The following is a 15,702-nucleotide window of genomic DNA, read 5'->3' on the forward strand; positions in this document are numbered from 1 at the left end:
GGCATTATTCAAATGAGTTTTATCCCCTCTTCCCTCTCCTTCTGGGACCCTTACAATGAAAATGTTGGTCTTCTTGATGTTGTCCCATAAGCCCCTTCAACTATCTCTACTTTTTTTCATTCTTTATTCTTTTTGCTGCTCCTATTGTGTGAGTTCCACCACTCTGTCTTCAATTCCATTGATCCTTTCTTTTGTTTTATCTAGTTTGCTGTTAAATCCCTCTAGTGTATTTTTCAGGTCAGTTATATTCTTCAGCTCTGTGACTTCTCTTTGGCACTTTTGTATATTTTCTATCTCTTTGTTGAAGTTCTCACTGGGTTCATTCATTCTTCTCCCAAGTTTGGTGACCATCTTTATTACCACTATTTTGAAATTTTTTTCAGGTAAATCACTCATCTGTTTCATTATTGACTTTTTCTGAGGTTTTATCTTGTTCTTTCACTTGGAATATATTCCTATTTCCTCAATTTCCTCAACTCTCTGTGTTGGTTTCTATGCACTAAATAAAACAACCATCTCTCCCAGTCTTAAAGGAGTGGTCTTGTGTAGGAGATGAAACTTATTGTTCTACTCTGCCTTAGCTCTTGGTTGTCTGTCAATCCTTTGTGATTGTTCATGCAGCCTGTTTTATTTTTAGTGGCTCCTTGTAGTTGAGGGTGTGCCAAGATCTGTCAGTGGAGGGGAGGATCTGTCAGTACCTAGATTCAAGTGGTTTGGAAGCCAGGCCCTCAGGCAGCAGCTTTTAAAGTACATAAATACATGTAGCCCTGTGGGGTCACAAGCATAAATCTCACTGGCCACCAGGGCCAGGAAATCTAGAGGAGTCTTCTGGGTGGCAGTTATAAAAATCAGGGTGCCAGACAAGCTGTCTTCCAGGACATGCTGGTAACCTGGAATGAGGCAGAGGGAGAGCACAAATATGGCATCCACCCACCTCTGTCTGTGCTGTTCTTACCTCAGTAGGCCTAGATGTGTGCTAAACCAGATCCCTGCCCTCAGAATAAAGTTCCAGGTCAAGCAAATAGGTCTCTGTCACAGAAAGACTGGGTGCAGGTTTCAGTCTCCTGACTGTGCAGTGCCCTGGGGATGGTAGCCAGCCAAGAAGTGACTCTCCAATTATTGTAGTCCCATGGGACACATGAATGCCAGCCCTGCTGGCCACCAGAGCCGGTGATCAAAGTGTGTCCCATGGGTGGCAGTCACAAAAGCCAGAGCACCAGACATGCATAGGGCTCTTCTCTGAGAGATACTGGTGCTCTGCAACATGACAGAGGGAGAGTGCAAAGATAGTGCCGGCCCTCTGAGGTCTCTGGAAAGGATTACAGTCAGCCCTTATATGTGTTTAATTAGAATCCTGTCCCTCAGGTCATAACTATGAATATAAGCTAATAGGCCTTTTTCACAGAAAGACTGGGCTCCTGGGTCTGTTGCCTCTTGCTGGCCCTGGGAGTGTTGACAATTAAGAACTCTTTCTTGGTTGGTTAATAGTGACAGTGATTGAGGCACTCGTGAAAGTACATACTAGGGAACACAGTTATAAACTCTACCTTTGAGGAGGTAGCTTATGAGCTGAGTTGTTCAACAAGCATCAAGAATTGACTCTGCTGGTGATATGCTAGATGGCCTGAGAATACAAAATTAAATAGAAGGAGCATTTGTCTCTTGTCTGAAGATTTACAATCTTGAATTAAGTTTGAATAGGAAGACACAAATAGTCAATAAGGTAGTAAGGCTGATAGCCAATTTGCTGAACTGTTAAAATAACCAAATTCTTCCATACCAGGGTAAGTAGCAGCTAATCCAGGTACTCCTTTATTTGTTCTCTACTATGTCCTGCCTCATTATCACCCCCAACCCTGTCTTCCATAGTCCCCGAACTTTCCTGTGTTCTAGTAACTAAAGGTTTAATACTTTTATGCACTCAACATTTTACATATAATCCCAGGGGATGCACTTCACCAAGGGGTAAAAAAGTTTCAAGCCTTGAAATAGCAATGAGAATTTGGTAATCTGCAGTTAAAGGCCAAAGTGTGAAGTTCAAGTTGGGGAAGAGAGGGAAATGGAAATGAAGAACTCATAAGGATAATATAGACCCACGGAGAGATATTAAGCAGATATTTTTTATAAAATGATAATTTTGACCAACCTTAGTATATAAGCACTCATTGATGTGTGTTGAACTAGCTATTATGATGCTAATGAATTATTATTAGTAACATATACTCTTACGTTGCATATGTTTTTTGCTGTTGCTCTTTCTGTTCCTGCCAGCTAATGAGTTTGCATCCACATTTGCAAGATGGCTAATCCTTGTCTGGGATCTTATCTGCTGATGAAACAAAAGAAAATGAGATGAGGCACACAGAGGAGGTTGAGCTAGAGATGTAGTTTCAATAAGCACAAACCTCCAACCAATGGGAGGAAAAAAAGAAAAGCTTCATACATACAGACTTGCATGCAGGGACTTTACCTCCTTAGCTATACAATTATAAAATCTATTATGCCAATATTACTCCACTTTTCAATAGGTGATTTCAGAATTATAGACATGAGCACTGAAAAATCATTGGGAGGGGGAAAAAATCAAACTTGGTTGATCTGGAGTGATTTTTCCATTTCACTCAGAACATTTTACCAAACAGTATCCGAATATTGACAAATAGGTTTACTCATCAATGTGCATAGGCATGAGATCACTAAGAAGTTCTGGATTAAAAAAGGGCCAGTAAGAAAGATTGGCTATATGAAAATATTGCGAGAATTGATTCCCCATTGCTTCCTTCCTTCCCAAAGAGAGAATGTATTCCTTATTAATGGATGATTGTTACAGGTCAAATAATAAACACCCAAAACAGTACCTGAGCAAATCAGTGTTTTATTTTTACATCATAGTTTACTGTTCTTCCTGACAGTCACTGCATTGTAGATACTGTCAATTATAATTCCTAACACTATGTGTATAATGTTTCTTCATCTTCCATCTTAAGAGTAACTGAGTAATGTTATTTACTTCCATCACATATTAGTCTTCACATTCTTCCAGCAACAAGCTCCAAAATCAAAATCTAACAATCAATAGAATATGTATGCATAAAAAAATCCAAAATTTATCCCCTTTGAGACATATGGGAATAAAATTTTCATATTCCCAAAGGTCTGCATTTTTTTGGCATTGAACAGGGTATTACAATTTAACACAAAATCAGGTGACATTTAATACTATTTAATATTTTACAACTCTTTCTCTACTAATACAGATCATCTTAATGTGATAGAAATGTTTCTTGCACAGCATCATCTTGGGGGAAGCTTTGCCCCTATGGTGTTCCTCTTCTCCATCCCTCTTCCTGGGGTTGGTGGTGGTGCCTCCCCATCGCAGCAGCTCAGGGAGATCCATGCAGGCAGTCCTCTTCACTCTGAATGGGCAAGCGCTCTGGAGGAAGAACAGATTCCAATTTCTGCCAGCGCTCTGGAGGCCACAGGATGTGAGTAGCATGACCATGCAGGAGTCCCAGGGAAACCTGAACTCATGAGAGACACAAAGTGAGAAAGATGTTCTTTTATACAGGATCATCATTAATATCTTGAAAGCAGAATTTGATCCAGGTCTGATGTTCCATGGAAAGATAACGATGATGATTAAGAGAGTAAACCCTTAGTGGCATTTTTTCTAGGTGCTTTATATATGTAAGTTCCTTTAAAACAACCATTTGAGGTAGGTACTGATATCCCCTTTTTGCATAAGAGAAAACTATGTTCAGGGAGGTTAAAGCACTAGCCAGAGGTCACATAGCTCTCAAGCCACAGAGGCTGGCTTCAAGGCTGAGTAGTCCAAGTTCAGGGGCTGCACCCTTAACCTCTATCGTCAGTAGACTGGTTGCTTAACCCCCGGAGGCATGAACATTCTCAGAATGTAAACTCCCAGTATCTCAGAGAGACTTTTTCTTTTTTTTTTTTAGTGGAAAATCAGAGATACCTTAAAAATATCTATGTTGTAAAAAATACTGTCCCACATACTGGATGAGCAGCCGAAGTTAGGTGTGAGACTGGGTAGGGTGCCTCCACCGAAAGTACACTGAGCAATTTGGATCTACTGCTCACGAGGAGAGGTGGGAAACCAAGGGAGAAAAATCCAGTATATGGTCTTCTACTGATGATGGTTCGACTTATGACTTTTGACTTTATGATGGTGTGAAAGCAAGACACACTCAGTAGAAACCATACTTCCAATTTTGATCTTTTCCCAGGCTAGCAATATACGGTATGATACTGATACTTTCTTGTGATGCTGGGCAGTGTCTTTGAGCTGTGCAATTACAAGGGTAAACAATTGATACACTTACAACCATTTTGTTTTTCACTTTCAGTACAGTATTCAATAACTTACATGAGACAGTCAGTACTTTATTATAGAATAGGCTTTGTGTTAGCTAATTTTGCCCAACCGTAGGCTAATGTTAAATGTTCTGAGCACGTTTAAGGTAGGCTAGACGAAGCCATGATGCTTGGTAAGTTAAGTTTATTAAATGCATTTTTTACTTAAGATATTTTCAACCTTCAGTGGGTTTATCAGGATGTAACCCTATCATAAGTGGAGGAAAATCTATATGAAAATCACTGCAGATGGTAAAAGACATACCAGGATGGAAGAGGAGGCAAGGGAAGGGAACTTCTCCTGGAGGATATAAGACTGAGTCCTGAGAGGGAGGGAGCCCTTAAAGACATGTCAGGGCTCCCTAGGGACGTGAACTGCAGTGCTCCAAAGAATGTAGCAAACCGGTTTAAAATACAGATCAAGGCCCTATACTCAGAGATTTCCAGGCCCTCCCTCAGACCTGTGAAGGGTAATCTGTGCCTTCTGTTGGTGCTATCAGGTAATATTTTAATGGTATGCAGAAGCTTACAAAGCACACTCATATTGAGTGCCATCTATAAACCAGATACTATGTGTCCATTTTATTTTCAAATGTTTTTCCTATAAATTGGAGCTCCATAGTAACTAACATATGACACTGCTTTCATTAAAGTTCTTCTATTTGTATGCATTTGAAAAAAACACACTGCCCAGAGACTCAGAGCTGGATGTCAAGGGAGACACTTCCAAATAGATAACCAGAAACATTAAAAAAAAAAAAAAAGTAAAGAAAACATTCACAACATCTTGAAATACACACAAAATAAGCCCAAAGGGTACCAAGAAGCCCATGGGCCCAATAAAGGAATTTTTCTTCAACTTGTTACTGTAAAAATCAAACCTACAGAAAATTTGAAAATGTTGTATAAAAAACAGCTCTATTCACCAAAATTCTATTCACCAGTTATTTGCATTTTGCTGCATTCATTTCCCTCTCATATGTGCATGTATGTATTTCTACACATATACTTTTTCCTGAAACATTTGAAAGTTGTCATCATGCTGAATTTATCCCCCAACACTTCAGCGTGTATCACCTAAGACACTTTCCTACATGAACACAATACATTATATGCAAGACATCTAATATTGGTACAATATTACTTAATATACAGCCCATATACAAATGTTTTCAATTGTCCAAATGTGTTTCAGAGCTATTTTTTAATTTTCAACAAATTGCATCATGATTGTCACTATGATGCTTCAGTTTACATTTGGCTTAATCTAGAGGTTCTACATCTGTAATTGCCCGATTCTTTTCCCCTCCTGATTAGAGTCAAGTGTTCTTGGCAAGAATACCATATAGTTGATGATATTATATTCTTACCATTTTATCACATCAGGAGGCACAAAATATCAGTTCATCCCATGTCATGTGAAGTTTGATCATTCGATTAAGGTGATGTTGACCAGGTTTCTCTTGCAAACCAATCATTTTCCTTTTGTAATAAGTAATCAGGGGGATGATATTTTGAAATGTAAATATCCTGTATGTCAACAACATATCATCTCACTGCTCTCTGAAGGAAGCTGGTTTCTAAAGCATCTAATAATTTTAAAATCTATTGATTATCCTTTCTAAATTTGTTATTTCTTTTACGTTTATTAGCTTCCCTTCTTCTCTTAAGAAGTGCTGTCCCCTCCAACCTCAAATGCCTATATATATATATGTGTGCGTGTGTGTATATATATACATACATATATACATAGTTTTTTTTTAATTGTAGTACACAGGATCTTTTAGTTGTGGCTTGTGGGATCTAGGTCCCTGAACAGGGATCAAACCCAGGCCCTCTGCATTGGGAGCACAGAGTCTTAGCTGCCGAACCACCAGGGAAGTCCCCAAATGCCTATATTTTAACATAAAAGATTCCTTTTTAAATTCAAAATCTTACCATCATTTGCTTTGTTTGATACTCAGATGTCCTATATTGGGCCAGTGGGAGTCCTTTGTTCATCTTTGGATAGGTCTCCATGAATCTTTGAACACTTCCTAACTTTTTGGTACCATTAGGTGTTGTGGGCTTACCTTGTACTTTATACCTGTTCCCTCTGAAATTAGACATCTCTTTAAAGAGCCTTGGTTTCTTTTATCAAGGAATGCTATTTAGAAATCAAGATCTGGTACTAGATGTGCTCATTGCTCCTGGGGGTGTCAATCTTCTATGCCATTTCAGGGGATAAACATAAAAAGCCCCAAACCACAGGATTCTCTCTTACCTTCCTGCATTCCCTATTTCTATCTCCCTTCTTCCAGAGTTAGCACTCTGTCTCCCCATAACAACACATTTACACTATCCTAAAATACACAAAAAATAGTTTTGAGATCACTAAATATTACCAACAACAAATTTCCTGAGTAAAAATCGAGATTTCTTTGCAATTACTTTGGTCCTTAAAATAGATCTCATTTTAAGTGTGTATTGGCAGAGTCCTGTATTCTAAACTTAGCTGAATTCAGTCTTTTTTTCTTCCCAATATACAGTTATATTTCCATTCAATATATAGTTAGGCCCATTTGTTTCTATTTGTATTCAATTTTAGAGTTTGCTTTTGTTATCCTTTTTGATTCAATTTAACTTTTGAATAAATATTTAAATGGTTTAAGAGTAAAATTATTCTTAAAAGGTATGGCATGCAGAATGATGGCCCCACACAAACTCCCAAGGTGCATATCCTGATCCCCAGAAGGTGTGAATATGTAATGTTCCAGGGCAAAAGGGGAATTAAGGTTACAGATGGATTTAAGGTTGCTGATCAGTTGGTCTTAAGATAAGGAGACTATCCTATAGGATCCCATGGATACAAATGTAATCACAAAGGTCTTAAATGTAGACCAGCTAGGCAGAAGGGTCAGATTCAGAGAGATATTGAAGATGCTGATGCAGAACAGGGCCATGAGCCAAGGAATGCAGGTGGGCTCTGAAAGCTGGCAAGGAAACAAATTATCTCCTAAAGCTTCCAGAATAAAGGCAGCCCCGCTGATACCTTAATTTTAGCCTAGTGCCCATTTTGGACTTTTGGCCTCCAGAACTGTAAAATAATAAACTTACGTTGTCTTAAGCCACTAAACTTGTGGTGATTTATTACGGCAGCAATAGGAAATAATAAACTAATAAAAAATATATGGAATATATGGAAGTTCCACTCCCATCTGCTACCTTACCTAATAGGCTAACTATATTAATTAGTTTCTGGTTTATCCATTTTTTTTCCAAAAAAGAAACCCAAATACATATTTTTATCAGTTTTTATCTACTACATTCTTATTTCCCTTTTTTCTCATACTGAAGGTATATATTCTCTTTTGCATAGTACTTTTATTCTTAACAGTATATCCTGGAAACCACTTCCTATCACTTCATAAAGATGGAGCCTGTGGCTTTTACAAAAGCCCTATCCCACATCCAAGCGATTCTGATTAACCCCACTAGAAATCTAGATCTGGACTTTCCACTTGGCTTCACACCAAGAAAAAAGGTAAACCTAACCAACTTTAAAAACTCTCTTGAATATATCTGGAACTCCTAAGTAACCATTCTAACCATATTAACTGCAGAAGCCTAGATCTAAAGAAGCCTAGATCTAAATGGTCTGTCATGCTGCCGTTTTTTTAATCTATTTTTGTTCTTGTCTGGGCTCAGCTGAGCTAGAGAACAGCTGGTCTCCATCCCCTCCACAATAACCCTTTTTAGATTTGATAGCTGCTACTCAGTTGTTCCTCAAGCCTTTATTTGCTTTTCCAAGTTGTTTAACTTTTTTCATAAGGTTGATCTGCCAATCTTTTAACTTGGCTGAACTCTTGCCAATATTTTTGCCTGATTTCCTAGTTTCGGAGATCAATTTTTACAGAGTGATTCAATTTTTTTAAATCAACATTCAGTTTACCAAAACCTATTATAATTTTATTCCAAACATTTATTAGAGATGCTACTCTAACTTCCTGAAAAAAATGATTCATCTTCATAATTATAAATAATGGTGAAAATTCCCACAGATGGATAATGTCAGTATCATTTTAAAATATGGTATGGGAATGCAAAATATAACTGTTTTTTAAAGACTGAGATTAAGATAGAGAGTGCCTAGTCACTCTCTTAGCTATCTTGTCACGGATCTTTATTTTTTTTGGTTGGTATGTACATAGACATGCAAAGAACACAGTGAATTTAAAAGGGCATAAAAATCCAGAAATATATTAAACTTTAAACAAATTAAAAGTTCTCTTCAGGTACAGCGTTGGTGTCCACACATACTGTGTTAGGCATGGTCTTCCAGAGAAACAGAACCAATAAGATGTGTGTATATATAGGAAGAGATTTTAAGGAATTAGCTCACACAATTATGGAGACTTGGTGAGTCCAAAAATCTGATGCAGAGGGCCAGTAGGCTAGAGACTCAGGAAAGAGCTGTAGTTTAAGTAAGTTCAAAGGCAATCTGCTGGTAAATTCCTCCCTGGTTGTGGGAATGTCAGCCTTTTGTTCTTTTCAGGCCTTCAACTGACAGATCTGCAGTATGTGGGTGTGACTTATCCAACCTGCTTTCAAAGTCCACCCATCTAAATGTAAATCTCATCCCAAACCACTCTCGCTGCATGATGTTTGACCAAATATCTAGGCACCTTGGCCCAGCCAAGTTGACCCACAAAATTAACCATCATACCTACAAATATAATCACCTCTGACAAACATATTTCCTCTGTGCTTACTCAATGTCACACACAGTGTTCACTATATTCGGGGTGATGTTCCAAACGACTTACTTACACATACTGACTCATTTAATTCTCACAATAACCCTGATGCAGGTACTATTACTGTCTCTACTTCATAGTTGAGGAAACTCAGGTATAACAATACATTTTTTGAGCTGAGGCTTTAATACATGCCCTCTGGCTCTCGAATATCTATATCAGGATCATCACCATATAATTTATTATACAAATGAGACACTTCTGACAGTCAATGGGGGCACTTTTTAAATTAAGTCAGGATAATAATTTGTCCAAGACTGTCCTGGACAAATTAAGATATGGTCACCCTAATCATTACTACTTCTTGATATTCCTAGGTCCCACATACTTTCCTGAAACAAGTAGACTTATCAAAAGGAAATGCACATTATGGGCAGAATTGTGTTCCCCCCAAATTCATATACTGAAGCCCTAACCCCTAGTACCTCAGAATGTGACTGTGTTTGGAGATAGGGCCTTTAAAGAAGGGACTAAGATAAAATGAGGTCATTAGGGGAGGCCCTAACCCAATCTGATGGTATGCTTGTAAGAAAAGGAGATTAAGGCACACAGAGAGGTAACACGGTTGCATGTAGACAGGTGAAAGACCATGTAGGGACACAGCAAAAGGACAGTCACTTGCACGCCAATGAGAGTGGCCTTGGAAGAAACCAAACTCACCAACACAGTGATCTTGGACTTCTAGGCTCCAGAACTGTGAGAAAATTTGTGGTTTAAGCCATGCAGTCTGTAGTATTTTGTTATGGCAGCCCTAGTAAACCAATACAGACATAAATTAAAAGGAACACTGTGCTGGAAGCCAGCTCCTGAGATGTCCCAATATTCACACAAAATAGGGGAACAAAGGAAGAGGATGAGAAAAAAAAGGAAAAAAAATCTGTTATTAAAGGGCGAGAGAGAAAGAGAGATGCTTACGCATGTATTGAACACAATTTTTTTCAATAGCCTAAATACTCTGACCAACCAACCTAATATTTTATTGGGACTCAACGCTCCCCTCTCTTTGCTCATTCGTGTTCCCTGTGTAGATGTGTCTCCTCCAATGGATTCACAGTATTTTTAGGCTTGAGGAATTCACTTTTACAGTAAATTTAAAAACACAGCACCAAAAACACATTAAACATTATAAACCCTTAGCAGATGATTGTATTTTTAGTATCTACTGAATGAGAAAATAGGTCTATTTACATGTATTAATGAGCCTCTTACAATAACTCTCTTGCCCAAAGATGGGGAATCAAGGATCTAGAATATTTGTCACCAAACTATTTTGACTGTGTACCCCACTAGCAAAAATACTTGAGAATTCACCTTTGTATTTATATATTTAAAATTGTATATATAATATATAAATATAAAATTATATAATATATAATTATATAAAAGTATATTAAAATTATATATACATATGTATTAGTATTAACACTCTATAAAACCAAATGTTAGTAAAGCTCAAATTCTTATTTTTCAGATCCAAAGTTCTAATTATTTATTTATTTTGCATCCAAGGGATCACTATAAACACCCCCTATATATTCCTGCTCCCTCTTTAGAAATCCCTTCTCTGGCAAACACCAAAATTACTGTCTGGAAAGTGATCAGTGCTATATCAGTCAACTGGCTTGTTTCGTCCACATGCTGCCACATGGACTAAATTTACAGTGAACTACCTGTCTTTGATCGAACTGGCTCCACTAAGAAGTTATTTTGGCATCTGGCAGACACAGCCTTCAAGGGCCCAGCCTTTGCTTCAGGTGCCAGGGGCACAGGTGTGTGTTACTCTGGTTCCCTCCACCCATTTCCACAGGGCTACAGTCTACAGAACACTCTTCTGATTCTTGGCTTGCAGGGCACCCTCTGTTGAAGGAAGAGCTTGCAAGGACAGTCTGTGAGTACTGTGGTAAAATAATAAAAATAAAACCAGTTACTTTGTACTGGTCATTGCTGAGCAAGGACAAACATAAGCACGTGAGTCTAGAGATAGGACAGAGGGGAAAACACAGAAAAGAAGTTAAGGAAGAAAGAAGATGACTGTTAATGTGAGCAAACTCCTTTTTAAAAAGATGTTCAGAACTAGAGCCAGGGTCAGAAGAAGACCAATATGAAAAATCAGGTGAAGCATAAAACTTCCAAGTTTATGTGATTAAAATGTTTTCTGAAAAGGACAATGTTTCATCCAAGATTAGGAATTACTTTTCAGCAACAAATATTTGTTGAATGAGTGAATGTTCATTAAAGAGGAAAGCTAAAATCTGGAAATGCTATATTTTCTGATCTGGGCATCAAGGAAATTCCCTAACTTATCTTAGGAGAAACATCCATAGTTTGCTAGAAAACGATATTAAGTGACAGAAGAGCTTTACAGATTATGTGCCACCGTGGATTGACCACAAACTAGTGCTACCAAAAAACTGTGGTACAGTTCTTGATACAGTTCTTTGGTCCAGTCTCAAAAGAATTTTTTAAAGTTACAGTATAGAATTTAAAACATATACATGAAATACATAGATTTAAAATTTTTATATTTACTGCCTCTTAAGAATTTTTAAATATATTACACAGGCAAAGAAAATTGGTTTGGATTGCCTCTGGTGACTACTATTTACCTCCAAAACAAATGAACAATATTAGGGAGGAGAGAAATGTATAATGACTGGTCCTCAGTCTCCTGGGATGAGTACCATTGGTTTTTGAGTAACAGACCAAAATTCTGGCTACTTGTCCTCTTCCACACATTAAACTTTTCCTGAATACAGCATCCACATCAGTCTGCTCACAGTGGCAGCCAGGGAACACTGCTCACTGCTGTATTGACAAACTCTTTCTGGACTGGAGTACCACAAAAGAGGATGTTGTCTTGATAACTACTGATAAGACCAGAGATGCGAGTGGTACCTGGAGAGCAGGACACTGGAGAGAAACATGGCACTTCACTCAGGGCCCGTGTTTTGGTACTGTGCATTCAATATGATGCTGCAAGTGGAGAGTGCAGGGCAGGATCTGTGCCTCGGGTGATCAATCCCGAGGGAGCAGAGCACTGTACACCAGTTACTAATCCCGTGGAAGGACTCCAGCTAAATGGAGGACAGCATAGATCATCACAATGCCAGCCACAAGGAACAGACGTCTAACATCTCACCCACTGCATCTTGGTGTCCGTCACCAAGGAAAACACAACGCCATCAAGCGCTGGATGGAAAAGTGCAACGCTCACACAGAAGAGACAGAGCAACATCGGCTTCCACTGTGGGTGTTGCTGGTACTCCACAGAGAAGGATGCCCTGATAGTGCAGAGATTTGCCTTCCTGACCCTGCCTCTGTGGTCACCATTTTCTGGGACTGTCAGTGTTACACAACAACAACACTCAAGGCAGGTACTTAAAAACAACCTAAAAGACTAAGAGAAAGAGGTTGAGGAGAACAAAGTAATTCCTTTATCAGAGAGCATAAAAGTGAGCTCTCCTGAAATTATGAACAAAAGCAGATGCGTGGTCTAAGTGAATCAAAAAGAATTAGAAATAAAGACGGGCAAAAACATACCATATGGAAGAATAAGCAACGGCACTGCTTTAAAATATTATGAAAAGGATATTTTTTGTAAGCCTGAAGGATAGAAATGATAGCACCTACTTTATTTTTACACATGGATTAACATATACAAATCTGAGGTTTTCATTAACATTGTTTGATACAGTAGACAAGGGTCAGAGAGAGAGTAGTAGTGGCTTGTCAACCAGCACACATTCCCAAGATGCTTATCTACACAGCATTGAGCAGATAAACATAGTCCTCTAAACAAAAACATGGAGGGAGACTGCTTGAAGTCTAAGCAAGCACTGACTGGCATCTACTCAAACACAAACTAGTAATGGCAAAGCTTTGGTTGTAGAGGTGAATGAGAGGCAGGAGGGTCATGTACTAAAGAATTATGCAGAAGACAAACAAGGAGAGTATCAACACTCCTAAGACCTAAGCTGGTGAGCAAAAGAATATACAGGAAGAAAGGAGGGGAGAAGGAAAGCTCTAGAAAAATGGAGAAATAAGTTAGAACAGAGGGGAAGCAGCAGCAGGTAAGGTAAAAGGCACAGCGGCAGTGGTGGCACACTGAGAAAGCTTTATTTGTGGGGAATGGACCACTTCCATTGCCCCCCTCCCACAGGGACCCTAGTAGCAGCACCAGTTATGAGAACACGTCACCATCCAGAAAATCCCAGCGCCGTTCTCTTTCTGCTCCCTGAAGTGACAAGAGGAAGGGTCCTTGTACCTGGGAATATTTCCCTTGGATGAGAACGCTTTCCTTCCTAAAGATGTATAATACAGGCTCACAATACCTTATCTACAATTCCAAAATCCAAAGAGCTCCGAAAGTTCAATTGTTTTGTAACTCTCTGGTAGCAAAACCAGACATGACCTAAACTGTTAGGAAATCATACCCTTTATCCCCTGCAGTGTGCCTATTCATAATTTTTGCTGCAGAAGTATTAACGTGCTTGATTATAGAAGTTGCCCCAGACTCTGCTGGGAACGTTATGTTACATGGCATAGATACTGTTTAGATGCTGTGTATAGACACTGATACCACCTTTTCAACATCCAAACAGTCTGATTTCTGAAACACATTTGCCCTCCAAGTTTTAGATATAGTATTACTATCTTTAAATATCTGCAAAGATGAATATTTACCAAAGAGGATAAATGTAACCAGAGTTTTGGGCTCAGTCCTAGGTGAGATGGGACCCCATCTAGGACCTCACCAACTGGCGGGAAAGACAGATGTTTAAACAGAGCATCAAAATACAATCCAATATGACAGACATATAAAGGAGCCAAGTGCCCTGGGAGCAGAGACTGCAGTCAGGCCTTGGGAAGGTTCCACTGAGCCGATGCATCTAAGCTGGCTCTCAGGGATGATGGAGACTTCCCTCTCCTGAGGGTAGACCTTTACCCAATGACATCCCCTGCCAGATTTCTGTCTAGAGCATTCTCCTAATCCTCCTTGCCCCCCCAGTGAGTTGCAAAATTGAGACAATGTGATAGGTTGATACAATCCAGTACTTTGCCATCGAAAAGGAAAGTCATATGCTTTACAAAAGATTCAAAATGAGATTCTCTCTTCTAAAGACCTCATTCTAGGACAAGTGTTTTCCTTCATTATCAACAATTTTAACTTTAATCATTTCAAAGCAATTTTCCTGTTCAAGACTGAGCTTTAATCAGAATGTATCTTCAGGTCACTTCATGGCCTCTTCAGGATTCTCTCTAGGTAACTACAGAATCATGCATAATCATTCCCGTCCCCCCCAGCCCCGGCACCTTCAGTAAATAGTTAGTTCAACATTTTATGCAGAAATAGAAACAAAACAGGCCTCTAGGGTTATCTCCAGCTAATTTTCATGAATTAATTTCCCAGGATTAATGTTTATGCACCAGTCTCTTCACCACATAATCAAATCACTGGAGTTGAAGTGGTCTAACTCCTTATTTTGCAGCTTGATTAAGCAGGTGATGAAATACTTGAATATAATTTGGATAGTTAGAAACTCACAGTATCAATAAACCACAGTGGAGGATGACATTACTGATGATGTCTCATTGCTTACTTCTGTTCTCTCTAGTAGCTCGTGTCCCACATGCTATTTTTTATGTAGGAGATAAAACAGTTCATATAAATACATGAGGGGAGAGGCGTAGAAGTCTTTGTTGTTGACATTGATTTAAACCATATTTAGGCCACTGGGCAGACAGCTGCTGAGACAAACCAGACTGCCATTGGTAGGAGAGGATTTGGGACAACAAGGTATCCAGTAGCCGTTGCCAGACCTGCTGCTATGGTGGGTGCAGTCACATCCCTACCATGGTTACCTCTGTTCATTTGGGTGGTTACCTGGCATCCAGTCTCTATCTTACCATCTCTCCCTACTTCCCATCCCTCTTTTATTCTTTTTTCAAAAAAAAAAAAAAAAAAAGAAATCGAGGAGGCTTACAAAACAACCAACCAGGAACAAAAGAAGATGAATAAAAGTGACAACTACGAGAGCCAAGATAGTTGCTGTGGAGAGCACACTTGGTACGTAGCATGTTTTCTTCCTCATGGTAGCTCTCAGATAGCTAGCTTACACAGTTCTCATAGAAGAGGGGGAAGTGTCCCAATTTTTAAGGGAAGCTAAGTTTTTATCTGATTAAATTTCTGCAAGCTATTTCTCACATGGGCTCTCTGTCCCAGGATACTCGAAGCATCAAAATGGACAATGTGCATGGAAGTAGGTTCCACCTAAAAGACAGTAGGACAGTTCAGCTTACTGGCAATCAGCTATTCTGCCAAATGATTGAGGCGATGTCGTCTTGTATGTAATCTAGAGACCTAACTTATTCCAATGATAAGTACTTAGATTACCTGGCAGCACAGATAGATAGAATGCCCTTTAAATGATCTTTTCTAAATATTTCTTTCACCTGTGTTTTTGATATACAAGATCTGTTCTGTATTGTTTGTGGCTGGAGATAATTCCTGATCCAAAAATCTGGCTGTGTA

General features: G+C 38.9%; 1 protein-coding gene across 1 annotated transcript in view; it reads right to left on the minus strand.

Moving 5' to 3' along the window:
• Positions 1 to 3,210: 3,210 nt before the first annotated feature.
• Positions 3,211 to 15,702, minus strand: part of IMMP2L (inner mitochondrial membrane peptidase subunit 2) — a 914,463-nt gene continuing 901,971 nt past the window's right edge. The window contains exon 6 of the mRNA XM_065884239.1: positions 3,211 to 3,521. Within this exon, the coding sequence (XP_065740311.1) occupies positions 3,384 to 3,521 (138 nt within the window). The 3' untranslated portion in view covers positions 3,211 to 3,383. The remainder of the gene's footprint in view (positions 3,522 to 15,702) is intronic.

This window comes from Phocoena phocoena, chromosome 9 (genome assembly GCF_963924675.1).
Source record: "Phocoena phocoena chromosome 9, mPhoPho1.1, whole genome shotgun sequence".
Classification (NCBI taxonomy): Eukaryota; Metazoa; Chordata; class Mammalia; order Artiodactyla; family Phocoenidae; genus Phocoena; species Phocoena phocoena.